At 42.2% G+C, this 26,768-nt stretch overlaps 1 protein-coding gene across 5 annotated transcripts in view; it reads left to right on the top strand.

The window, feature by feature from the left end:
- Window positions 1-26,362, top strand: part of LCOR (ligand dependent nuclear receptor corepressor) — a 145,778-nt gene extending 119,416 nt beyond the window's left edge. For 4 of the 5 annotated variants that reach the window (XM_030335581.1, XM_030335582.1, XM_030335580.1 and 1 more), the window contains one exon: window positions 11,435-26,362. In XM_030335581.1, coding sequence (XP_030191441.1) covers window positions 11,435-15,764 — 4,330 coding nt within the window. In that variant the 3' untranslated portion in view covers window positions 15,765-26,362. The remainder of the gene's footprint in view (window positions 1-11,434) is intronic. The other variant, XM_032595169.1, reaches the window with a different exon arrangement.
- Window positions 26,363-26,768: the final 406 nt, after the last annotated feature.

The following is a 26,768-nucleotide window of genomic DNA, read 5'->3' as shown; positions in this document are numbered from 1 at the left end:
AGTTTAGACATGTTCATTCCAGCAAATATTAAATCGACTAGAAACATTTTTGCCAGGAAAACTTGGCAATGTAGCTCTAACTAGGTAAAGATGGATTAAGAAAATAACCAGGATAGCAGATTCTTGTGAGGTGCTGGGAATTGGTGAGTCTGTGTAGACCAGTTTTTCAAACTGAATCAACAGATTGTGATTGTTAGTCGGTTTTAAGATCAGTTTAGTGGGTCCTAACCAACATTTAAAAAAGAAATACAAAGAAAAGGAGAGCGCATAGCATATAATAAAGGGTAAATACTGTTTCATTGAAATGTATGCCATACATATGAAAACTGGGATAAGTGGACTGTGTCATTTTGTAAAGTACATCTGTTTCTGGTTTGCAGTCAAAACTCCAGTGGCTTTGAAGGCCATTATGTAAACCATACCCTTTCATCCTGGTTATTCTGGTACCTTGGAGAGCATACTAGCAACCTCCTGTCTTAGGAGGCTTACAGTTAGGAGCCTACACCTTTTACTGTCTGACCTTCAAAATTCCCTTCTTCCTTTCCCTGCCTTGTTGATTTGAGCTCATTTTCTTCTTTTTTCCTATGCTGATTTCAGTTCCCTTGAAAAATGTCTTGGGAAAATTATTTTTATTACATAGGAATTTATTTCGTTATTCATTGCTTACTTATGCCTGAAATTATCTGAGTTCCATGTTTTAGGCAGAGAATCTACTGAATTAAAAGGACCTAGGTCCTGCCCCCAGAGAATGTTCACAAACCAGTGGAGGAGACAGCCATGTCAACCATTATGTTACCATGCGAGATAAGTGCTATTTAATAAAAAAAATAAAAACCGTGAGAGCAGAGTAAGAAATGCCTAACATGGCCCCCAGGAGAAAGTGTCAGGAAGCATGGAATAGGAGCAGTGGGAAGTTGACAGAATTTTATGTAAAAAAAAAAAAAAAAAAAATCAGGTTGGATTTGGACTTTAAGAAGATGGCAGTTCTGGATAATGGGAAGCAAACTAAAATGAGAAACTAGTGGCAGGGAGCATAGAATTATACTGTTCTTCAAGGAAAGATGAGTCAGGGTAGTTGAACCGGATAGTGTATTGGAAGCAAGAGAAATGACGTGACCTGAGGGTAAGGAGTGAGGTGTGTGTGTGTACAGTTAGTTACATTTTGTCTTCGATATTCCTGAGTGAAACCTTGAATATACAGATGATTCTGCTTAGTTCATCCCACTCCAGCACATCTCCATCAGTATACTCGAGTTTCCAGAGAGGTGAAGTGTTCGAGAATGATGAAGGAGTGAATTCCAAGAGCACTCCAGAATGGTAGCTCTAAAAATGCTTGTTTATCTCTATATGTTAAATTTTAAAATTACAAACCTCCTCTAACATTCATGAAGTGAACAAGTGATAAATGGCATTAAATTTTGTATAAGGTACCCTAGGAATCCTTTTTTAAGGTTTTACATTTTACAAAGTGATCTAGAGTCTTTAGATGATTAGCTACTACCTAGGAATGCTATCCTTGTGTCAATTTTAAGTGATTTACTATATGACAGCAAAAGTAGAACTTTTTCCACTTTTAAGGCTTATCCCATAGATTTGTATGGTTTCAAGAATAGAGATTTAAGAACCTCAAAGGAACATGAGAAAAGTTAGGATATAGAAGATTCCCTAGCAATCATGAAAAGCTTGGGGTACTATCAAATATCTACTGCGTATTGAGCAAATATAATCTGCTAGTCTCCCTCTTCCTTTCACCCCCAAAGAAACTAAGAATATTTGTCAAAAACATATCACTTTATTTCTGGAGAGGAAAGAACATTGTGTTGCTGGGATCTGTCATGTGAACTGTTAAGTGTCCTCTTGTTTGTTTTCATTTGTGTCAGCTCCCCACGCCTCCTTTAGACCCCCCCTGTGTGTACACACTGCCTTGAAGGTGGTGGTGTGGGTTTTGGGTTTAGTTATTGTTGTTATTGCTATTATTACAAAAGAAATATATTCCCGTTGTAATGGGAACCTTGTCTGGATGCCAGGGGAGCCATGTACAGTCTTTGGCCTTACTGGGCCTTGACAGATGTTTTTTTCCCCTCAGCTCTCTTTAAAAGAGCCCCATGATACCGTGCATTTTCTCTCAGGTGGGGAATGAGCACCTTTTTCTGTTTAAGCAGTGCTATTTTTCCAGTCCATCATTGTCCTGCTCATTTAAATTGGGAATGAAAAGGCAATTTCACCAAAGAACAACATAGATTTTAATCCTTTACCTGACTAAAAAAACAAAAAGAGAAATAGGCCTGTCTACTAGTTTGTCATGAGCTCTCATGTAATCCTGACCTTTTAAAATGTCAGTTATGCTTTTACGATCCAGATCTCTTTTCAGTCTGGCTTTACTAACTCAGGCTGGTGACACACTTTTTTTTCATTTCGAAGCAGCCCAAGGCAGAGGTCTATCCTTTTCATCTATTATTATATTATTTGTTAAAGTCTATTTCAAAGTGTTTTCTAAGAATTCTTAGTTATAGTTCTCATTATATTAATAATTTAGGTTTGTGCTCTCACCAAACCAGTATTTAGTTATATCACTTAGGGATATTTCTTCCCTCACTTCCAGGAACTGTTATTTTTTAATCTATGCCATCCAGTCCAGAATCCCATGTCTTTCACTGCTTATGAACCCTCCCTCCTTTTCTTTAAAATTAACACCCAAATGTATTTGGTCTTACATGCATAGTCTTACCTGAGGTGATAGAAACAAAAATCAATTTGGTGGGAACAAAAACTTTATCAGACGTAAATAGTTTGACAGAAGTGTCTGTGAACTCACTACATTCCTAGAGAGGAGATGAAGGCATTGGACTGTATGTGGTGCTTAATGACCCTTTGCTCTGACTTCCATTCACCAAGTAACTTTCTGATTACATTTTGGCTTCCTGGGTACATTTTCCCATAGTAAAATGGGTGAAGATATGTTAAATAGGGATTTTCTTGATAATTATATTTTTATTGTAATTTAAGAAATTTGACAATCTGGTTAAATTGAAAAGAAATAGAAGATACAAGCCCTAAAAGGCTTATCTAATATTTAGATCTACTGTGAATAATAGCCCTCTATGAGAGATACTAAGCCCAGAGATACAGAAAAGCTAGCAAACTATGGCTTTATCCTCAGTAAGCACCCCTGAAGCACCTCTCCTTCCCCCCATTTAGAGCATTCATAATTTTTTGAACCTTTGTTCTGCTCTGCTTCTAGTAAACTTGGTTAGGAACATAATCACCTTAGCTGTTACAGAGGGATTGCATGTCTTTTTTTTCAGATCAGTAGTTCTTAACTGTTTTCCACTTCACACCTGAACAAGATGCCACGCTGCCATCAGCAGTAGCTCTGGTTTTGAAAGCACAGGTGCGCGCGCGTGTGCGCGCGCACGCGCACACACACACACACACACACACACACACACACACACACACACATATCCCTAAACTCCTACTCCTCCATGGTTCTGATCTCTGAGGAGTGATCATTCTCCTTAACCTCAATTTTGAGAATTGCTTTTTCTAAATCCATCTAAATTCTATTTCAGAGAATTTGGATGTCAGCTACATGGAAATCAGGTATTAAACTGCCTGATTTTAAGAGGTCACTTCCTCTTCTGTCATCTTCTGAACTTTATTTCTCAGTGTTTCTTTGTCACTTTGGTCTACTCTGCCCTTTTATGGTTTCTCCTAGTCCAGTTCTGTGGAAGGAAAACTTGGTTGTTCAGTAGTTTAGATGTTCAACTGTACTGTACATGGCTTTTAGAAAATCTGTATACCCCATGCTGCCCCTTCTCTACTCCACACACACATATACACATAAAATTTGTCATAGTCCTTGGAATATTCTTGTATCCAAGTATGGAAGATACACGTATTGAGCAAATATAATCTGCTAGCCAGGGATTGATGCATTCCCAGTGCAGAGCAAGGACTTGGCAGTAGACTTATCCAGGCCCTTAAATATACTTATGTTTTCTGTGCTCAAAGGACCAGAGATAAGGAATTAGAGAACGTAATTTTAGATTATTGTCTAGCAAAAAAATACAGTTCTTAGCCTTGAAGGGAACTCAGGGTGCATTTTTATGTGTTCTTGTATTTAAGTAGAAGAATCAAGCCAAATAAAAGTATATCTCTTTAACTATTTGGTCTACTCTGTCAAGTGTTGTCTCTAATTTTCTTCCCCCTCTGTTTTCCCGGGATTACCTTTTTCTGCTAAGATCAGCTCTCACCCAGACATCATTCAGTGTCTTTATTGCTCTTTTTAGTCAAGAAGAATGTATTTTGGTCATCATTGATAATTGCATTTGCTATCGAGTTTTATTGGTAGTTAGCGGATACTGGAGAGACTACCTGAATCCATCAATCTCAAATTCTTCTAAAATTCCTTCTTAAAATTGTCGGTTCAGCTGTCTGCCACATCTCCTCTATTTGTTCTTTTACTCTAAAATAACATAAGCATTGACGACCCACCATTTACATTAACCACAGGAATGCTTTTCTTTGAGAATTTAAGTTTAAGTATTGTAGTATTGACAAAGTAGGCGAGTTCAACTGTGTCTAACCTCTGATCTAGAAAAACATCATTGAGTAAATCATTACAGATAGGGTTGTGAAACAACACATCACTCTTAAACTGTGCCTTCCAAAGTTTTTATGAATATTATCTTATCCTTTTACCACACCCTTAAGAATTAGGCATTGAGCAGAGGATAGAAAGACAAAGTGGTCAAGGTCATGCAGGCTATTTGTCTCCCAGGAGAGAAACTCAGGACTAATCCAGGGAGTTGGAAGTCAAGTTTCTCTCTTCTACAGCCCTTCCTTCCTTTTACTAGTCCCTGGGATCTTACTACTCTTTAGTGGAGGTGAGGTATTTCTGATTGATAAATAATTTACTTAACTGTTACAGAGTTCTGTTATTGAGCAGAAGAGACATGAAATCAAACAAGTGATTTTGAAATCTGTGATGAATTATTGTTCTTCTAAAGATCTTACATAGTCAGATGTGAAGGACATACCGTGATACTGACCGTAATCACTGAACTAAAACATAGTGCTTTCCCTTCAGTCGAGTTGAGTGAAAGTGCTGCAGGACAGAAGCTTGCCCCTCTCTGGTTTACCTCCTTACTGCCTGAGAGTATTCTGAATCAAGGCAAATGCATATTTAGGCTCTGTCAAATGCCTAACACTGTAGGAAAAAATGGAATGACTGGAAGCAAAGGTAAAGACTAGCTGTTTAAAACTCAGGCAAAACTAGCCAGTTTTTAAAAACACCTGTTTTTTGTTTGTTTTGTTTTGTTAGAAAACATGAAAAATTGTGATAGAATTAAAAACTTCAGGAAGTTGAGGTTAATTTAAAATTTTTTAAATCCTCTGAAATTAAAATTCATCTAAACTTGGATCTTATTGAGAAAATTTCTAGAGAAAAACAAGGTAAGAACCTTGATAATTTAGGGGCGCAGTCAAAAGTGGTTTTATTACTATAGTTATAAAGTTAGTTATTATAACAGGGCCATTTAATGACACTTGGGCAAAGGTTAGTATTAATGTGAAGGTTGTCAGATCCAAGTGAAGCTGCTGGTCCACTTGCCTTCCAGACATCTCAGATTCAGAATCCTTTAACACCTCACCTCAAGTGTGTACAAAACAGAACTCATCAGACACATACCCCAACAGTCACCAGCCCCCAGCTTCATTGCCTGTGCTCCTATCTCACTAAATGATGCTGCCTGAGACTAAAACCCAGGAAGCATCCTTGATGCTCTCTCTCCTTTTTTGCTAAGAGAAAACAGAAGAGTGTAAAATGTGATCCCTGCCTAGTTGCTTACATCTCAAGTAGCCCAAGTAGCTTACATCTGCTTGGAAAGCTAAGACAAAGACAAGTCAGTAAAGGATACAAATTATAAATACACATGATTTCTTATGATTGCCAATGTATTTACAAACCACTGTGGCTTGGAGTTCAGGAAAAGATACAGTCACTCCAAGTGGAAATGGTTTTGAAATGGCCCAGGATGTAACTGATAAAGAGCACCCTATTGCTTGCTCTGATGACCTGTGGTTCATCAGTACGTTCTCTCTCATCCTGTCTTTTTACCAGGAAACATACACAAATGACCCTTTGTTGATATCTTTCTTTTAAGCAAAGCTGCCATTTGCGATTTTAATCTTTTCATCTCCTGAGCTTCCCACCAGTAATCGCTGTAAGCGCCTCTTAAAGTTGCTATATAGCTTGTGACCGCCTCTCAGATGCTGTTCTTCAGCACCCTGGTGCTCTGTTGCTGTTCCGGGTTAGAGTTCAGTAGGTACTGATAACGTTTCTGCAGTATGCCTTAGGTTTGAAGGCACCTTCCCCTTGCCATGGTGCTGTGAAATAGATACCTGCCTACCTACCTACCTACCTACCTACCTACCTACCTGTAGTTATTTGTTCTGTCTTTGGGGACTAAACAAGCCATATTGCCACAGCCATCGTTTCAGGGCTGGTTTCATGGCCCTTTGGAAGACTTGTTTACGTTAGTTGAGGTTAACTAAAATATTGAAGTACTACTATTGAAACATGGGATAGCAGCAGATCCAAGTCTCACAACCGTAAAAGAGGTTAGATCTCACCTGTGGATGAATTATTTATTACTCAGTTTTTTATTCTGTGTGGGCATCACTTTAGAAAAAATTGCTTTCTCAGTTTCCTTCAGAGTACTCTGTCCTCTTATTGGGTATCTCTTGATTTCATTAATCTCTAAGCATATTGGTTTTGTTTTGTTTTTTAAAAATTTTTTTTTTCAACGTTTATTTATTTTTGGGACAGAGAGAGACAGAGCATGAAGGGGGGAGGGGCAGAGAGAGAGGGAGACACAGAATCGGAAACAGGCTCCAGGCTCTGAGCCATCAGCCCAGAGCCCGACGCGGGGCTCGAACTCCCGGACCGCGAGATCGTGACCTGGCTGAAGTCGGACGCTTAACCGACTGCGCCACCCAGGCGCCCCTTGTTTTGTTTTTTAATCTGTTTGTTTACTTATTCTGAGAGAGAGGGAGAGAGGTAGGGAGGGGCAGAGAGAGAGAATCCCAAGCAGGCTCCACACTGTCAGCGCAGAGTCTGACGCTGGGCTCGAATTCACGAAAAGTGATACCATGACCTGAGCCAAAATCCAGAGTTGACCACTTAACTTGACCCACCCAGGCACCCCTCTAAGCATATTGTTCACCCCAAATACTAAAGCCTACTTCCAGAGCACAGCCCTAGGCATGGAGCAGTGTCCAGAAGATTTTCACACTTTGGTGATGATTGTGCTTCTCAAGGTGGGGAGAACAATTTATCTCCAGTTTTTCTCTGCAGTAAGATGCCATGATATTTCTTAATCTTTTTTCATAAACCTTGACCAACCCCCTTTACCTTTTTATGTATTGCTAAAGTGCTCTTAGAGAATATATTTTTATGCGTTGAAAAGGCAGTGATATCCCACTTATTTGTAGGCACTTATCTCAGTAACATCAGGAACACCTCCAAAAACCAAAAACTGAGAAATAAAGTCCTCTGAGCAGTTGAAGTTGTTAGAAAATCCATGTACTTTACTTAAACTATTCCTGAAAACATCATTTCAGAGCCTGTTTATTTTTACTTAAAGGACCAGTCTAGCACTTGAGATGTGGTTCCTCAGCTGTCAGGCAGAAACACTCTTGAAGGTAAAAGTAGGGCTTCGAGCCACAGCTACTATCTGGAAGCCAATAAAAAGAAAGATTTTAGTAACATACAGACTGCCAGCGTGACTTTTTCATATTAAGGTAGTCAGATTTACTTAATTGAGTAGCCCCTAAAGCTATCAATGTATTTTAGTTCAGTATAATAAAAGTAATGGCTCAACTTTAATAATAGTGCACATGATAACCCCCCTGAGTCATTAAGAAAGAAGAAATTGTGTTCAGAGGAGGATATAATTTTTAAAAGACTTCTATCAAAAATATTTTTAAAATTTTAAATGTTTGGTACTTGAAGTGTAAACTTTATGCAGAAAATTCACCTTAGGTTGTAAAAAAGCATTAATGCACATCTCTGAGTTATTTGTTACTGAGGTATGTTTAATGTGATTAGCTGACAGTAAAGGTAACTGATGACTTCGTAGTTTTTTCCTTTGCACTAATCCTAAGTGGAAGAGGGGGCACGTGCTGTATTAAGACCAAAAATGGTGGGGCGCCTGGGTGGCGCAGTCGGTTAAGCGTCCGACTTCAGCCAGGTCACGATCTCGCGGTCCGGGAGTTCGAGCCCTGCATCGGGCTCTGGGATGATGGCTCAGAGCCTGGAGCCTGCTTCTGATTCTGTGTCTCCCTCTCTCTCTGCCCCTCCCCCGTTCATGCTCTGTCTCTCTCTGTCCCAAAAATAAATAAACGTTGAAAAAAAAAATTTAAAAAAAAAGACCAAAAATGGTTACGTGTTTTGGCCAAGGTTACACAACTAGTAAGTGGCAGAATACTCACCACTGTTTCCCAGTGCTCTATCTTGTGACAACATATTATGCTGTTGGTACTGTCTGATAGACATAGCGGCAGGGTATGTCCCAGAAGGGTCCTTCTGGGACTAATTTCTCTGTGAGCTACAAAGCGTGCAGCTGCATGAAGAGTGTATTAAGCTCCTGTGTACGTATCATTGTGTCTGAGAGTTGAAAATGACTTAACCGTCAGTCCCCCAAGGGTGTCACTGGTGTCTCCCCTTTTCTAAATTTAGGAAGGAGATATTTGCCATTCGCATACAGCAGGAGGAGCTTCTTCCTGTTGACCTTTCAGATGTTGCCTTTTTGAAACTTTTACTGAAGGACAATATATAGGCAGGAAAATGCACATATTATAAGCATACAGCCCAGTGAGGCTGTTTTCCAGTCGCCTTCTGTCTTGTCTTTTCTTTGTTAGATTTTGGCTCCATTGCCAGCACATAGTTTAAAGTTCACCATCACCGGGGCACCTGGGTGACTCAGTCGGTTAAGTGTCCGACTTTAGCTCAGGTCATGATCTCACGGTTGGTAGGTTTGAACCCTGCATCAGGCTCTGTGCTGACAGCTCGGAGCCTGTAACCTGCTTCAGATTCTGTGTCTCCCTCTCTCTGCCCCTTCCCCACTCGAGCATGCACGTGCTCCCTTGCGCTCTCTCTCTCAAATTAAACATTAAAAAAAAATTTTAAGTTCACCATCCCCATGCACCTGTTATAATATTTCTGAATCTTTTTTTCCCTTTTTATTATTTTCTTTTATTTTTTTAGTTTACATCCATCTTAGCATATAGTGCAACAATGATTTCAGGAGTAGATTCCTTAATGCCCCCTTACTCATTTAGCCCACCCCCCCCAAACCCCTCCAGTAAGCCTGTTTGTTCTCCATATTTATGAATCTCTTATGTTTTGTCCCCCTCCCTGTTTTTATATGATTTTTGTTTCCCTTCCCTTATGTTTATCTGTTTTGTCTCTTAAAGTCCTCTTATGAGTGAAGTCATATGATATTTGTCTTTCTCTGACTAATTTCGCTTAGCATAAAACCCTCTAGTTCCATGTACGTAGTTGCAAATGGCATGATTTCATTCTTTTTGATTGCCAAGTAATACTCCATTGTATGTATGTGTGTGTGTGTCTGTATATGTATGTATGTGTATACACACACACACACACACACACACACACACCACATCTTCTTTATCCATTCATCCATCAGTGGACATTTGGGCTCTTTCCATACTTTGGCTATTGTTGATAGTGCTTCTGTAAACATTGGGGTGCATGTGCCCCTTCGAAAGAGCATACCTGTATCCCTTGGATAGATACATAGTAGTGCAATTGCCGGGTCGTAGGGTAGTTCTATTTTTAATTTTTTGAGGAACCTCCATATTGTATACTAGAGTGGCTGCACCAGTTTGCATTCCCGCCAGCAGTGCAAAAGAGATCCTCTTTCCTCTTTCCTTGCCAACACCTGTTGTTGCCTGAGTTGTTCATATTAGCTATTCTGACAGGTATAAGGTGGTGTCTCATTGTGGTTTTGATTTGTATTTCCCTGATGATGAGTGATGTTGAGCATTTTTTCATGTGTTGGTTGGCCATCTGGGTGTCTTCTTTGGAGAAGTGTCTATCATGTCTTTTGCCCATTTCTTCACTGGATTATTTTTTGGGTGTTGAGTTTGATAAGTTCTTTATAGATTTTGGATACTAACCCTTTATCTGATATGTAGTTTGCATGAAAGAATCTTTTTTTCTTGGTTTATTCACAATTCAGTGACCAATTTCAAATTTAAAGTAGGCATCTGCTAAGACATGTAGAAGACTACATTCTGTAGTCTCATGTAGGTCCTTTCAGATACCCATGGCACCGCTGACTAAAACTGCTGTCTTGCTAGTTGTGAAAATAAAAACATAGTGGAATCTTCCTTCATGAAGAGTAGTTTAAACAACAGATTTGACCGATAGTTTGGTTTGGTTTTGTTTTGTATTTAGACATGTTTCAGCAGCTTTTTACCACCTGGTCTTAAATATCTCCCTGAGTCAAGAAAGGGGGAGGACCTGTTCTTTTGTGCTTTGTGCTTTGTGTGTGCTTTCTGACATCTCACAACAATCCTTTGAAATATCAATACTGAGTTCCAACTCCAGATGAGGAAACCAAGGTTCAGAGAGGTTAAGTAATTTACCTAAGAGCCTATAGATAGTAAATGTCAGAGCTAGAAGTAGAATGTGAGTTTATCATATTCCACAATCTGTGCTCTTTCCATTAAAAGCACACTGCTTCAGAGGCCAGAGGGGCATGAGGAAGGTAGGAGGCCAACATAGGCTGCTTATAATTGCATCTTTCAGTGTATTTGAATTATGAAATTATTGATCTCTATTTCTCATTGCCCCAGGAAGGGAGCAGAAGGGTTCCTGTATTACTGTTTGCAGAATTATAAGTCCAACCAATTAGTCATGCTGAGAAACCATGTTAAAACTATAATTTCCCTAAATATTTCCAAACTAAGGTTTGCAATATAGTGCGTCTGAGTTTTTGTCAGTGTTGTGGGCTTACAAATCAATGATTATTTAACAGGAATACCCAGGTCTAAAACAAAAGTATATGTTGACCAGCTGGAGTTAATGTAGCCAAAATTTTATTTTCCAAAAAATTATTTTCAATGATATTTCTTCTCTATAAGATAAAAATAACTGTGAAGGATCTCTTAAAAGGTATGAAGGATGTTACTGAAATTTGAGAATATAACAGGGCTAGCCTTATATTTTAATTAGGTAAATACCCCTCATTTATGGAATCAAATTTACCTGGGCACTTAGAAGCAGTTTTAGAGTGTCCATTCTCTTTACAACATGAGTAACGTCTGGTGAATTTCATAGGGTAAAAATTTTCTTTGGAGAATGACCATACTAATTTCTTCTTTCTCTTTGTCTGTCTAGTGAGAATTCAACAGAGGCTCTAGCAGTAGATTCTAACAATCAGTCGAAGTCCCCGCTGGAGAAGTTTATGGTCAAACTGTGCACTCATCATCAGAAGCAGTTCATTCGTGTTCTGAACGATCTGTACACTGAATCCCAGCCAGGCCCCGAGGACCTGCACCCTGATTCTGGAGCAATGGACGCATCCACTTGCAGTGCCGGCTGTGCCCAACTAGGCACCAAACATAAGGAAAAGGATGCTGTGTGTCTCGATAGGAAGTCTCCTACTTCTGTAGATTTGTTCGTAGACTCATCGGACTCTCACAGCCCTCTACGCGTGACAGAACAGGCCCTGAAGGAGCCTCCTCCCGAGGTAAAGTCTGTAGATGGGAGAGAGAATGCCTTGGCTGTTACCCAGAAAGATTCCTCTGAACTTCCAACCACTAAACCTAATTCTGGTAGTTCAACGGATAGTTCCACTCTGGGATACCTCACTGCATCTAATTCTTCCTCATTAAACTTCCACCACATCTCTAAGAGCTTGGAGGGGCAAACCACTGGACAGGAGCAAGACACAAATGTGAAAATTCGCGAGGATGGTAAAGACCATATGCAGAGCTCAGCTTTAGTAGAAAGTCTAATTGCAGTAAAAGGGGCAGCTGAGAATAGTGAGGAGAGCAACAGCTGTATTATTTCTCAGAGAAATTCATTCAAAGCTTTATCAGAAGAGGCTTGGGACTCAGGGTTTATGGGGAATTCACCTAGAACTGCTGACAAAGAGAACGCTTTACTGTGTAGCTCAAAAACACCTTTGCGCCAGGAGTTAGAGTCCAGTGAACAAGATTCAAGGCCAAAGCAAGAGAACCATCTTCACTCACTAGGAAGAAATAAGGTGAGTTATCATTTACATCCCAGTGATAAGGGCCAGTTTGATCATTCCAAAGATGGTTGGTTAGCCCCCAGCCCAATGCCAGCTGTACACAAAGCATCTAATGGACATTCACGAACCAAGATGATCTCGACCTCCATTAAGACAGCTCGGAAAAGTAAAAGGGCATCAGGGTTGAGGATAAATGATTATGATAACCAGTGTGATGTCGTTTATATTAGTCAGCCAATAACAGAATGCCACTTTGAGAATCAAAGATCAATATTATCCTCTCGGAAAACAGCCAGAAAGAGTACTCGGGGATACTTTTTCAATGGTGATTGTTGTGAGCTGCCAACTGTTCGCACACTGGCCAGAAATTTACACTCCCAAGAAAAAGCGAGCTGTTCAACCCTGGAGCCGGAGGCAGTGGTCACTCCCAAGCAGACCCTTACACTTTCAGCCCCTGGACCCGCCGTGGATGTGCAGCATCCCAGAGACGATGACCACGAAGAACCTAGTAAAGAAATAATCTCCCTTAAGGAAGGAGACAGAGATGCTTCCTCGGAAAAGGAATCTCAAGAGCCTGAGGTTTGCCCCGTGACAAATAAACCAAACCCGAGCAGCTCTTCTAGGTCAAAGGAAACAACAGCCTCCAGCCTGGTGTCACCTCTCCCTGTTCACCTTCCCAAAGAGGACACGCCAGAAGGCAGCTCCATGGTCTCAACTCCCACAGCAAGTGGGATAGCTTCCCCTGAACGAGACCAGCAGCCAGTCGAACTGCTGGAAATCAAGGAGGGGACTGTCACCCAAGACTGTCACCTGGTTTCCTCTATTGAGAGCACTTCTGAGGGAGGCAATGAAGATGTTGTTTCCGGGCCTCACTCTTCTCCTGAAACAGTCAGTAGAGAGGAAGGTCCTCCTTGCTCAGAAAGTCAGAGTCCTCCAGTGGGCTTGGAGCCTCCTCTGAGCCTGGGAAAAGCTGAAGACAACCAAAGCATCAGTACTGAGGCTGAGACTGAAGACACTCAGGAGCTAGATACTGACCCACTCTTGAAGGAAAGCAGCACTTTTACTAATGAAAACCCCAACGAAATTGAGGAAAGTGAGACAGCAGGTGGTACAGGAAAATTAGAGGGACAGGGCAGTAACGTAAAACATTCTTCAGAAAGAGATATGTGTGATCAAAACATTGACTCACCCGAAGAGAATCTGGACAAGAAGAAAAAAGTTAAAAAACTCCCTGAGGCCTCTGACAGGTGCCTAAGAAGTCAGCTTTCTGATCCCTCTTCTGCTGATAGGTGCCTAAGAAGTCAAAGTTCAGATTCTTCCTCTGCTAGTCCTGAGATCAAGGTTTCCAAAAATCCTGTTATGAAACGTTCTAAAAAGGAAGGGTGCCCTGGTGAGACAACACCTGAGAGTCTTCTGGCTGACGGTTTCCATACAAAAGCTTTGGAGGACACTGAAAACCCAGAGGTCCATGAAAAGCCCTCTGAGAAAGATGCCGAGCAGGAGGGCAAAGAAGGTGGGATCATCACCAGGCAGACTTTTAAAAACATGCTGGCTAAAGAGGTCAAAGGGGAAGAAGGAGGTATTTTCCCCCGCGGTGATCCCATAACCACAGTAGGCCAGACCCTGCCTGGAGAAAGACTGGAAATCTATGTTCAGTCTAAGTTAGGTGAGAAAAATGCTCATGCTCCCTCAGAAAATATTCCATGTACTTTCCCAGAACAATCAAAAGAGAAGCCAGAACCAATTCCTGCACACGATACGGAGGAGGTTGTGAATGAGGTTGGCAGTGCAAACACCCAGCATAAAGGTGACCAGAGCGATGTGCCATCCAGTGCACGTGGCTTGTCAAATAGTGGAAGTGGTGATGTGGCCGGGCCCCCACAGTGCGTCCCGAGGCTTACAAGACTGACCTCTTCAACTTACAACCTAAGACATACTCATTCTCTGGACTCCTTGGACACTGCAAAAGTGACTTCAGAAAAGGAAGCAACACAGGGAAACCCAATGCCAAAGGAAAAGGAAGCTTCAGAGAGTGGAGACCCCTTACATGAGGATGATGTGGACACAGTGGTAGATGACCAGCCAAAGTTTGTGGAATGGTGTGCAGAGGAAGAGAACCAAGAGCTTATTGCCAGCTTCAATGCCCAGTACATGAGAGTCCAGAAAGGTTGGATCCAGTTGGAAAAGGAAGCCCAGCCAACGCCAAGATCAAGGAACAAGTCAGATAAACTAAAGGAGATTTGGAAAAGCAAAAAAAGGTCACGGAAATGTAGGGGTTCGTTGGAGGTTCAAAAGTTTTCTCCTGTTCAGATGCTGTTTATGACAAACTTTAAGTTATCTAATGTTTGCAAATGGTTCTTAGAGACAACTGAAACCCGGTCTCTGGTTATCGTGAAGAAGCTCAACACTCGTCTTCCAGGAGACATCCCCCCTGTCAAGCATCCTCTTCAGAAATACTCTCCTTCCAGCCTGTACCCCAGTTCACTACAGGCTGAACGCTTGAAAAAACACTTGAAGAAATTTCCTGGAGCTACTCCTGCTAGAAACAACTGGAAAACACAGAAGCTCTGGGCTAAGTTTCAAGAGAATCCTGACCAAGTGGAGCCAGAGGATGGCAGTGATGTCAGCCTCAGCCCCAATTCTGAAGACACTGTAGAGGAAGCCAAGGAAGGTAGAACTAGCCATCCTCCCACAAATTCACCTACCCCAGCCAGTACTCGGATCCTCAGAAAATACTCCAATATTCGAGGAAAGCTCAGAGCCCAGCAATGTTTGATCAAGAACGAGAAAATGGAGAGCCCATTTGGACAGGCTGTGGAGAGTAAACAGAGTTGTAAGAGTGTATGCATCAACCCTCTGATGTCCCCCAAGCTTGCCCTGCAAGTGGATGCAGATGGGTTTCCCATTAAGCCCAAGAGTACTGATGGAATGAAGGGAAGGAAGGGGAAGCAGATGTCTGAAATCTTGCCGAAAGCCGAAGTGCAGAATAAACGCAAGAGGACAGAAAGCGGCACCGCTCAGGACAGGAAGGACAAGGGACCTGCGGTCAAAGCCAGCAAAGAAAAGCATAGTGATGGATCCACCAAAACCCCTGCTGCCAAGAAGCCAGCTGCAAGGGACAGAATCAGCCAACTGCCCAAAAAGACATCCTTGAAAGAGAATAAAGTGAAGATCCCCAAAAAGTCCCCTGGGAAGAACTGCCCTCCCTCCAGGAGGGAAAAAGAAAATACAAACAAAAGACCCGCTCAGCCAGCCGCCTCAGACACAGTGACGAAACCTGCAAAGCAAAAGGGGGCAGGTGAATCCTCTTCAAGGCCACAGAAAGCCACCAACAGGAAGCAAAGCAGTGGAAAGGCTCGGGCCAGACCCTTGACAAAAACCCCAGAGAGCAGTGCGGCCCAGAGAAAGCGAAAGCTGAAGGCAAAGCTGGACTCTTCCCATGGCAAACGGAGACGGCTGGACGCAAAGTGATCGCCAGGCTGGTAGCCGAGAGTTAAACTGTCTTACAGAAGTAACCCTTCGTTTTGCATTAACTAAACCTGCTTTTATAAGCTTATCCAGCCTTTCAAATCTGCAGTTAATGGAGAACATCACAATTTAAGATGTCAGAAAAATGCATCTCAGATGGAGAAGGGAACTTGCAGAGTCTTTTCTCTGAGGCTGAGTAAGGGAAGTTATATATTATATTCTGGTTGTTCCTTGGGTTTTAAACTTGGAACCAAGCAGTTTTAGTTTTTAAAAGTACAGTGCCTTATTTATCCTTTTTGTTTTTAAATTTACAAAAGCTAAAAAGCTGATCTATGTGATTAAAGGCTTGTATTTTATACTTGATGCACAAGCACTTGTACTGTAGCCGAGAAGACCACCATCATGCACATAAAAGTAGCTTTTCAGCAGCCACCCTGCAGTGTCTGTACCTGAACAGACACTCCTCTTTGCAAACCCTAGCAGTGAACTTCCCTCTCTGTCTTGTTTGTTTGTTTCAATGATTCTCGAAAGCTAAACCAAATCACTTTTATGGTATGTAGAGAATGCAGAGGGAAATTATTATTATTATAAAAGATGAATATTTCTGTTACCCCTTTTTAAAAATTCATATTGTGTTCATTATTGGTCACTCCTCTCACTTTTGATCCTTTGTCATTTGAAAAAATGTATTCTAAATTATGTGCCCATGGGACAGAAGATGTGTCACATGGTGTTAATATTGGGTTATGACCTCTAAAAATTATTTACATCCCCCAAGTGATTTGCATTACTGATTCTTGCCATCCTTTTCATTTTTGGCCTTGCAAGCTTGCTAGCACTCTAACGAGGTTTTCTTCTGACTTTGGGGGAAAAAATGTAGGCTTTTTTTTTTTTCATCTTGTAACTGTAACTTGACAATTAGGATAAGAGTGACTGTTCTAATATTCTTTCTTACCCCGAATACTTCCATATTCAAAGAAAGCCAGGTTGTTATTTCCAGTAATAGAAAAGTTTAAGAGTTTGTGCATGTGCATTTGCCTGTGGTTATTAGCCACAGATGTCTCCCAGCCCCGGTTCTGCAGTAAGATTCTTTGTCGCCATGCAGTGTGCTAGGGCGTTCGTTCATGAGCTGGGTAATTAGCACAGGCCAGATGGTTTAAATGTGGCCCAGGGTCTCTGTGAGTATCCCCAAAACCAGTTTGGCATGAGGCTCAGAAAGGTCTAAACAGCACAGAGTTATGTAAAGTTCAGAGCAACTTTGCTGTTGGAGGAAGCAGCCCCGTCTCATAGTGGGCCTGCAGCGCTCCCCCCACCTGGAGCTGACGTTCAGCTGGTGTGCTCCAGTGTGAACGTACATGGTTAGAGTGGGTGTTAGCATTCTAATTGGTTAGTGCCATACTGGTAGTTAATGCTTGTGGTATCACTCCCGCCTCTATCACGTCAGGCTCTATTCCATGGCTCAGAATTGAGAGCTGCGGTGTTTTAACTAATGTTGTTTGCCTTTCCTGAGTGACGCCTGAGGTGGTTGCATGGGCTTTCCCTTGATGCCTGTAACATTGCTCCATTATAACACAGTGTGACTGCCACATTTCCACTGGGCCACTCTACAAAAAAGGCTTGGTTGTTAAAGCTTCAGCCAACTTCTCTAACATGCTCCGTCACAGAAGTAGGCTTGTGTGGACAGGTGCCACCCTGTCTGTTTTACTAAAAGTTTTCCATTTAGATTGTTCAGATCTGTTTAGGTAAACCCGGGTGGACTTTTTTCATGTATAGTTCAGCCAAATCATGATAAAACAGGCCTTCTACCCATTCTGTGAAAAGCTTGCTGTATATAATGGAAACTTCTGATGACTGGATAGGACTGGAGAAAAGCATGTGATTCATGGGAAATTGAAAATTGCATTGAATGTCATAGGTAGGGAAGCTTACTTACTATCTTCAGTGAAGCCTTGACTTTTTTTTTTTTCCAATGTCTCCTATCCCATGAGTCTCTTTTTTTCTTTTTAATATCTTTGACTTTGGCCATTCAAGAGCTACCTATATTAATGAAACTGCTGAGTGTGTATGTTGGCAGCCCTTTCTCAGCATTAAGTTGCACAGAAGCATTAGTATGTTTTTGAGTAGGTTTGGTTAATCTTTTAAAAGTGGTTTTAAAGTTAAAAAAAAAATATTTTCATATAGTCGTCACTGGATACTGTTTTTGTGGTGACTTAACCAGCTGAGGTCTGCCAATGTGACATGTGTGGACTCCTGTGCGTATACTCAAGGTGCCCCCCTTAGCTGCACGTAGACTGCATTGTAGCGGTGCTTGGATTAACTTAGGGAGAGGTGTGAGGCAGTGTGAGTGGGTAGAACTCTTCCAGTTTCGGGTCTGTCATCCATTCCATTACTTTTCTAAGTGCTTTTTCATTTTAAAAAGCTTACTTCAAGATAATAGCCTTTTCTCCCGTCTTAGGCGGCATTTGGCGAAAGGTATGCATGTGTATGCCTTTTTTTATACACTGCAGTGGCTCATCTTTAAAATCAACTTACACTTTATAGTAGTAACTGCATTTAAATAGACTGGGATTCTACATAATTAGAACACTTAAAAGCTTAGAATTATTTTTATATTTGTTGAATCTCATTTTTGCTGATTCAGTTAATTTTGCTAATAGAAGAAAGGAAAACAAACAAACAGACTTGAGGGCTGCCTCTGGAACACCCTTTTACTCTTACAGCCGATGCTGGCAAACCTGTCTCCTAGACACCTCCAAGCCAGACTTGGAATTGACTCAAGTTCCCCCTTGTTTCCCCTGTCTCACAAAGACTTCCTTTTTATAGCCATCTTCACAGTATGGCTTGCCACCAGATGCAAAGGCAATCTGTCCCACATTCCAGATTCCAAATGAAGAAAAAAGAAAACTCTGCTCCTGGGCCTATACTCTGACTGTCCCAGTGTTGGAGCTGAAGTTGATGACCTGAGAACGCCGGTATTACCTCTGAGCTTCTGGGAGAGCTGCAGGATGCCTGCGGAGCAATGACTGAAGCTCTATCATAGCTCCCCAGAGCTGGGCCCTCTTCAGGAGACCCATTTTCTGTCCCGCATTTTCTAGCCCTTCAGGCTCCCTGGGTTTGGGAGGACAACATGGAAACTGCTCCCCAGTCAGGGTCCAGAGCCTCCCTCATAGCAATCTTGCAGCACAGCAGGAAGGCAATGAACGTTTAGTCTGCTCTTAAGGCTTCCCGCATTGGAATGTCACTGGTGTGTGTTCATCTGCAGTTGCTAGTCCCTTGGATCCCTTAGGTTAATTCTGTTGCATCTGTACTTCATTAAAGATTTTTACACAAGCCTTATCTAAAAACAGTAATCTTGGACTGTGGGTTTCATCCTTGCAGTAGTGCAGCTAGGAGAGGTGCAGGTCCTCGTCTCTTCATAGGTGCTGCTTCTGAGGGGCTCCTCTGTGCATCACACACTGTTCAGATAGGACATCAGTGAAACACATCACTTCAAGACTGTTGCTTTGAACTGAGGTTTGGTCTCTTTCCTGCCTTGTGGTGGATTCGTGGTGAGGGCTGAAGCTGTCACCCCCCCTCTATGGGCAGCATTCCTGCTGATTGAAGGACCCGAGAGCTAAGTGGGAAAGACAGCATGCTACATGATGCAGGTTGGAGATTCTGTAAGTACCACCATCAGCAAGGTTGGTGGCTTGTCACCGCACCAGGGACTGTATTGGAATTTCCCGGGGTGCTAGGCCAGGGAGCCACACCCGTTCCTATTGGTTTTCTGTCAGCCCGCACAAACTGTCATTTGGCTTACAGAGGATCAAGGGTCTGCAGAATATGGGCTGGTCACTCTTTTGTAAATAAAAGTTTATTGGAACATAGCCATGCCCATTTGTTCGTGTATTTTCCTTGGCAGCTTTCCAGCAGAGTATCATATTTATAGCAGAGACCAAGGGCCTGCAAAGCCTAAGGATTTACCGTCTGGACCTTTCAGAAAAAGTTTGTTGACCCTCCTTGCTTAAGAAAATAATCGTTTTTCACTAACAAATTTTGCCTGATTGATCTTCTCCTTTCTTTGTCCTCCCCTCCTCTCTGTCCTCTTCTTCTTTTCTCCCTTATCTTACCTCAGTTTTGTTCTTCTTTTTACACTTCTTTATTTTCTCTTGCTACAGAGGAGACACGGTATATTGCTATAGCACACTGACTGCCATCTCCTGACTTGTGAGCTGCCGTAGCCTCACACCTTCCTTCTTAGAACCGCCCGTCACTGCAGCCACAGTGAGGCCACCGTTAGCCTCAAGAGTCAGACCCCGTGAGCAAACAGGGCTTCAGAGTTGTAAATGTGGCCTGGCCTCTCATTTCACTCAGCCTTTATCATAGACTTGACTCCGGCCTCACGTCTTGTTTGTTCCTAAGGTAAGCCAAGATTTGGTTTTTCTCAAAATTAGTTGAGAATACTGTGGTATTCTCATTTACATATTTAGATACGGAAAAAGCCTTTTCACAGAAGGGAAAACAAAGTCCAGTCACTAACCCAAGGTATTTATTATGTAATATTTTGGGCCAGCTTCTAGGAAAATAAAAATGCATCAGCACTGATATTTTTTTAGTCATATACTTTCCTTTCAAAATTATTTTATTAAAGGCAAGCCAGCAAATGAAAACTAGGGGCTTTGAACGTGCTTTTAGGTAAGAATAGAAAATTGGGGCATATTATGTAACCTGAGTGTGACTGAGAAGTTGTACATTATATTCTTTGGATCAAATCCAGTCAGCTTCCAGGCTGTTGGGTCTTCCCCGTCCCCCAGAACTCAAGGATAAGCTTCCATACTGGTTTTTTCCCAAAGGAAGTTGAATGTCATGCCAGTGAAAAAATTTCTGTCAGTGGCCCCAGAACACTGATTATTTCGGTTATTTTGAAACAGACAGTTATCATTTTGACTTCTCAGCTATTAATTTTTGTCTTCTTATTGCTTGATACCCACTGAAATACTGGAAATTTTTCTGTGAGTATAAAATCAGGTCTATAATCACATCAGCAAGGCAGTCCTCACACCCCAGCAGTAAGTATTCTTCCCTGGGCTTGCTCCCAAATCCTTTTTCAGGGAAAAAAATGAAAATAAAAAGATTATTGCATTTAAAACAAGCAGAATTATGAAAAGCCTTTTGAGGCAACCTTCAGTTCATTCCGTGAAATGTCAGAACAGTTTGACTACTTGTGCTACAGTGGACATATCGGAAGACTTGAAGGTCTGACCTCTTTCGAGATAATAAGTCACACTCAAGCAGAAACCCAGAGCTCTCTGATGACGCTTCTGATGCAGGGCTTTGCCTTGTCGTGCTGGGGACCCGGGGAAGCACCCGGGGCACTTCTGCAGAGGGTGCACTTGCTCATGCTTTTGCTCTTCAGATTGAGCCAAAGCTGGTCGTTTCCTTCCATTACCTCCTGTCTGTCCGATCTTCCTTTTCCCAGAGCCCTGGTGGCATACACTCGGTGCTTAGGGGACACCCTCAGCTTTGTTGTCTAGAGGGGCGGCTGTGTAGTTAGTCCCGTCTGGCAAGCACTGTGACGCACAGAGGCTTTCTCACCAGCCTGAGACCATCCCACTTAATGCAAGGTGGTCAGTAGGCAAGGGATGTGAAGGTATAGACTGCCCATGAAAGAGCAACAACAATGAAACAGGTGCTCATGGTCTTATAGTATGCCGGAGGTTGGAGGAATGCATTTTACCTTTTATTTTTTAAAGGATTATATTAAAAAAAAAAAAAAAAGGAACAGAAACCATATAGTAGTGGACACAGCCTAAAATGTAAAATATTCACCACCTGGCTCTTTACAAAAAGCTTTACTGACCCTTGCAGTACGTCGTTCAGGATAAAATATGAGGACAGCTAGGCACAAACATTTTTTCACATAATCCAGCACTGCACCACATCCTTCCTTTTAGATTTGAGGGGGTCTCACTTGTTCATCTCGGCACACAGCTGCTGTTGCACGTTATTTCTGAGTGATGCTTGTGCACTAAAGAAGAAGAAAAGATCCCTCTTCGTTGATTGAATGTTTGTTGAATCGTGATCTGATCTACTAGGACAAGTAGTTAAAACCAGAAGTGCAAAGTCTTTTACGTCTCCTCTGTGGCAGTGCTGCCCATAAACAGATTTGGTAATGAACCTGAATCCCAGAACAGTGCCTCCCCTGGCCAGAACAGGCGTGCCCCTTTCACCCTCTAGCACCCTTTTTCCTTTGTTGTACGCTTGCAAGCTCACTCCCCAAGGTCTGGTCACTACTTGTGAACCTAAACGAATGACCCCTGTGCCCATTTGAACCCGAGTCCAGCCTGCCCTCCCTCCGCCCTCTCGTGAACACCTGCATGTTGATGGCCCCTTGTTGGCACACCAGCAGCTGTAGTCTGAAGAAGTTCCGAGCTCTCTGGCCTGGCTCAGCTCGTCTTGAGGAGCCATCCTTGGCCCCTCCTCTCTTTCCTCTTCTGCTTGTGCCGCCCAGCCCCCTTCTAGGAGGTATCTTCTCTGGGACAGTACCATACCTCCCAAGCATGTCACTGAGCGCATACGTGTCATACTAGAAGCATCTTTCTTTTCACATCCCTTTATTTTCCTTCCAGCATTCAGCCGTTGAGTCCAAATACTCTTCAATTTATCAACTTTTTCAGCCCACTTGTTTTCTATAATCTGCACCTCATGCTGTCTTGCAGCTGAAGCTGTAGTATTGGGGAGGTAGTTTGTGGGAAAGATGCCATACAAACAAGATCTGCATAATTATGTATGTTTATACCACAGGTAGGGATTCGTTTTAAGGCCACTGTATCTTAAGGGTATCGGTTTCACCAGTGTTCTAGGAGACTGTGTTCTTGACTGTGGTTTCCAATACATGGTGTAATACACAGTTACATTCACCACTGTTGAATTTATTTCACTGTGTAAATAGTGGTATTTTCCTGTTCAAATGCTTCTATAGAAAGTATTTATTTTAGCAACAAAAAATTAACTTTCGAAAGGGCTTTCCAAAAAAGTGTTCTTTCTAGCCACCTGTCCTCCCCAATTACCTTGCTCATCCATTGAACCCCCAAACAACACAGTGAAAGCAGAAGGGTGCCACCTCAAAACCCTCACTCTGGGCAGACGCAGTGTGGATTGGGAATCTGAGTGTTTCCCCCCACTGTCATCCCATCCCAGAACAAAGTGAGTCTCCCACAACTGGTATGGCTGTGCCAGGCATGGCATCGGGGCTTGCCTCAAGCCGCCCACTTTTTTTGCATACGCAGTTGATACCTTCCAACTGTCCACTCAACACCCTGTCCATGGAAACGAGCCTTAGTTGTAACCCCAAGGAACTCCAAACCCATACCTGTGGGGCTATGGAGAAACCACTGGTTGCCTAAAGAAAGCATTAAGATGTATTTTTAGTCTTTCTCACGTTTGTGAAAGACATACACCTATTCACATTCATTAACCATGGGAGATAAGCATGTTTCCTTCTGCACCTTGACAGTACTCTTGAGCACCTCAGCCCTCCTCCTCCTCACCCTCCTCCTTGTCTTCCCCCTTGCACTCCCCCTTCTCCCTGTCTCAGCAAACATCTGTGCAGATGTGGCCAGCCCCACCTGTCACCCGTGGTTACAGGAGGAGACCATCTGCTCTAAGGTGTGTGCAGCTTTACCTCTCAGGAGTCTTGGTCTGCAATTTAGAGCACCCCTAGATTTAACGGAACGGATGCTTTATGATCGTGTTCCTCTTCTCTGTGCCCCATTCCTGGGCACCTCTGTCTGAGCCGTGACTCTCATTCTCCGCAGCTGGCTGGACTGAGAACCACGGCTCCAAGACCAGAGAGCTGGGGACTGGACACATGGTGGGGGTGGGGTGGGGGGAGGTTCTCATCCGCTTGAACCGTAATTTGCATATTTTCTTATGGCCTCCCTTTGTCTTTTCTAACAAACGAGGAGGACACTTGAACAGCAATGCTGGAGAATGTTTTTTCTAAGATACTATTTGTAAGCAAATCTGATTTTAAGATGAAATGTGAATGGGTAACTAGGTGCCAGGGAATTTAGCACTGAACTAGACCGTCAAAACTTTTTTAACCTTTGCAGGAGGAAATAAATTTTGCTCTCATCTAATGTTCACAAGAAGTAATGTTGTAAATAGTTTTTTAAAAATATTTATTACACGTGCTGTATACAGATTCATGTTCTGAGTGATGTTGGTTTGCATTGTAGTATTGTAGAAGACTATATTTTGAGCAGTGGACTTCCTTTCATAACACAGTTCACACATGGAGAAAGAACAAAAACCAGCAGGTTGAGAGCTGTTTGGGGCATTTGATCTGTAACGCTACATCAAATCCAAGCTTTAATTGCCCCCTCTTCTCATCTGGTTATGCCATATATATCTATATATATGTATATATATATATATATATGTATATATATCTATATATATATCATATATATGATATATACATATGATATATATATATATATGATAAACCGGTCAGTTCCCAGATCTGCAGAGCAGATTTCCAGGTGTTCTTTCTGATGTGTTGCCCATAAGCAATAAGATCCTAGGTAATAACAATTTATTCTGGGCTCTGCGTTGGCCCTTGTCTCAGAGGATAGGGTGGGGGTAGAACAGCTCTTGCTAAGACCTCTTGCCTTTGCCGGAGAGGTGGCTGTACTTGAATTTTTGCTTCTGTTCGTCTGCACGCTTCTTCATGTCCTACAACTCTAGCAATGGATGAGAAATCTGCCAGCACCAGACACATCAAAAATTGGGCATAGAGATTGAAAACTGATCTATTTTTCCATGAATTTGCAGGGCTTCCAGAATCTAGTCGAGGCAAAGCTCATTTGGCTGTGAACATAAGAACTTTTTACATTAAAATTTTAAATTGACAGTTAAAAGCCCTTTGAGTCTATCTGCCCTACCTTGGAAAGCTAAGCCCACTTCCTGTGATCCTCCTCTGTGCCTGGGTTTGAAATGTCTGGGGTTAAGCCGTTTAGATGGGAGCAAGGAAGGCAGTCCCTCCTCTCCCAGCGTGTCCAGTTCAACAGGTTTCTAAGCTGTTTAGCAGCCTCTCCTTGTGACCGTCCTAAACTTTATGAAAAATACCCCACACCCAAATAACCATTAATAGAATAATGTAGTTTTTTAGGCTTTTGGAATATGTCTTCTCTTTTGTATTTATGACGGTGTTTGGAATTTTTCACTAGTGTTTTTTTAGATTGAAGTGGGTGCGTTAGAATAAAACTTTCCACTGCTGAGCCTGAAAGCAAGCAAGAGGAAAGAAACTGACCTATATTGTGTCATTGGGAAGGTGACTACTGTGGTGGGAGGGCGGGGAGGGGGCGTCGTAGATTATGTGCGAGTAAAATAGAACTCTGGCCTGAGGCTCCCCACGTGTTTATTACCTTGTAATAAATAATCCCTTTATTAGCCTCACTTAATCTCAATAGAAGCCTGCTGTTTACCCTCAGGGAACAAGTAGTTTTCAAAATTGAGCTCCTCCAAGGTCATCGGCCAGTGCCTGTGTGCAGGCAGTGGTCGTCTTTGTGAACTCATGGCATTATTTTCCCATATGCATTATGGTAGTAAGGAATTCAACCCCAACCTGTATGAAAAGCACAGCCCAGGGTCCTACTTTAGGCTAGAGTTCATGCCTTTCAGGGGCCAGGGGGCCATAGGAGGCCCATGCAATTTAACTGAAGCTCAGGTGCCGTGTTGGGTTTTTATTCTTTTTAGGCCACGACCCTTCAGAATGAGATTAGGGCAGGGGCTGCTGATCCGGCTGTGGATCCAGGGAGCTCTAAGATGAATCTCTACCGTTCCTTTAAGGTCTTTCTGGTTCCTCCCAGTGTTGTCATTGCCGAGGTCAATCTTGTAGTTGTTCAGATGTGCTCCTTTTTGCTGTCTTGTGAGTCTTAGCCAGTGATCCAGATGCCTAAGGAGAGAGTCTCTGGATTCTCGGTGCCAAGTGTGTGCCCCTAACCTGTGTGCAGGTGGTCTTTCCAAAAGCAGTGAATTGAGAAGTTCTACAAATGTTAATCTGGATGATAGATGTGTATCCTTGGGCCTGGATTTCCACTGTGTTAGTGAGTGTAGGAAAATACTGTGTCTTTAATGGATGAAAATTCAATGTATGCTGTGAATTTGTTGGTTTGAAACATTGAAAATTTTTCATTAGACAATGTTTACATACCTCACCTGAAGAACCTTTGAGAGTGTATATATGAAATTTAAAAATATATTAAGTTGCTTTAAAACAATATGTATAGCTATAAAAGTTGGAGTTATTTTAACTTTGAATATGTACCAAGTCTCTTAAATATTGAAATCTTGTGGACTTTTTGTGCTTCTGTGTTTTACTTTCCTATTAGGCCATGTAGGAAACTGTGTTCTTGTTATTGGTAAAGGGGCCCTCACTGAAATCCAAGCTTGGACGGATTTCCTTTGTTGTTTCAGATTTTCTTGTTTGGTTTTGAGGGATGGGGTATGGAGCTAGAGGATGTGTGGGAGGGATTTCTCTAACATTGACATCTATTCCATGAGCTTTTTCTAGGCGCTTATTTTATTGCAGCGTATTAAACTTCTTTGATATTAAAGTGTGTTTGTGTAGTTACTGGACAGGGAACAGAATGCACTGAAGCCCAGGATTCAACTTGTAGCCTGTGGCAAAGTTGAGCAGTTGCCAGAAGGAACCAAAAGACAATACTTCTAATACTTCTGCCTCGGCCACAGTGTTGGCACATAAGGGAATGTTGTTTGGTAGATCTGAGGCCATTTTGTGAGGTATGCCTAACTTCGGGGAAAAGAAAACACTGCGGATGAATCCTTGGAATTCCCATGGTGGAGTTGGAAAGGTGCCAGTGCTTCATCCTGAGGGGCGGGGGACCTGGTGAACCAGGTAAGCCACTGTTAAATACCAGGGTGATACGCACAGCTGCCAAGGGGGGCTGCCCGGCTGTCTGTAGCCCATGTTGGGGAAGGGCAGAACGTTGGCATTTACAT

The sequence above is a fragment of the Lynx canadensis genome, chromosome D2, assembly GCF_007474595.2.
Source record: "Lynx canadensis isolate LIC74 chromosome D2, mLynCan4.pri.v2, whole genome shotgun sequence".
NCBI lineage: Eukaryota > Metazoa > Chordata > Mammalia > Carnivora > Felidae > Lynx > Lynx canadensis.
This window is presented reverse-complemented; position numbering and strand designations above follow the sequence as displayed.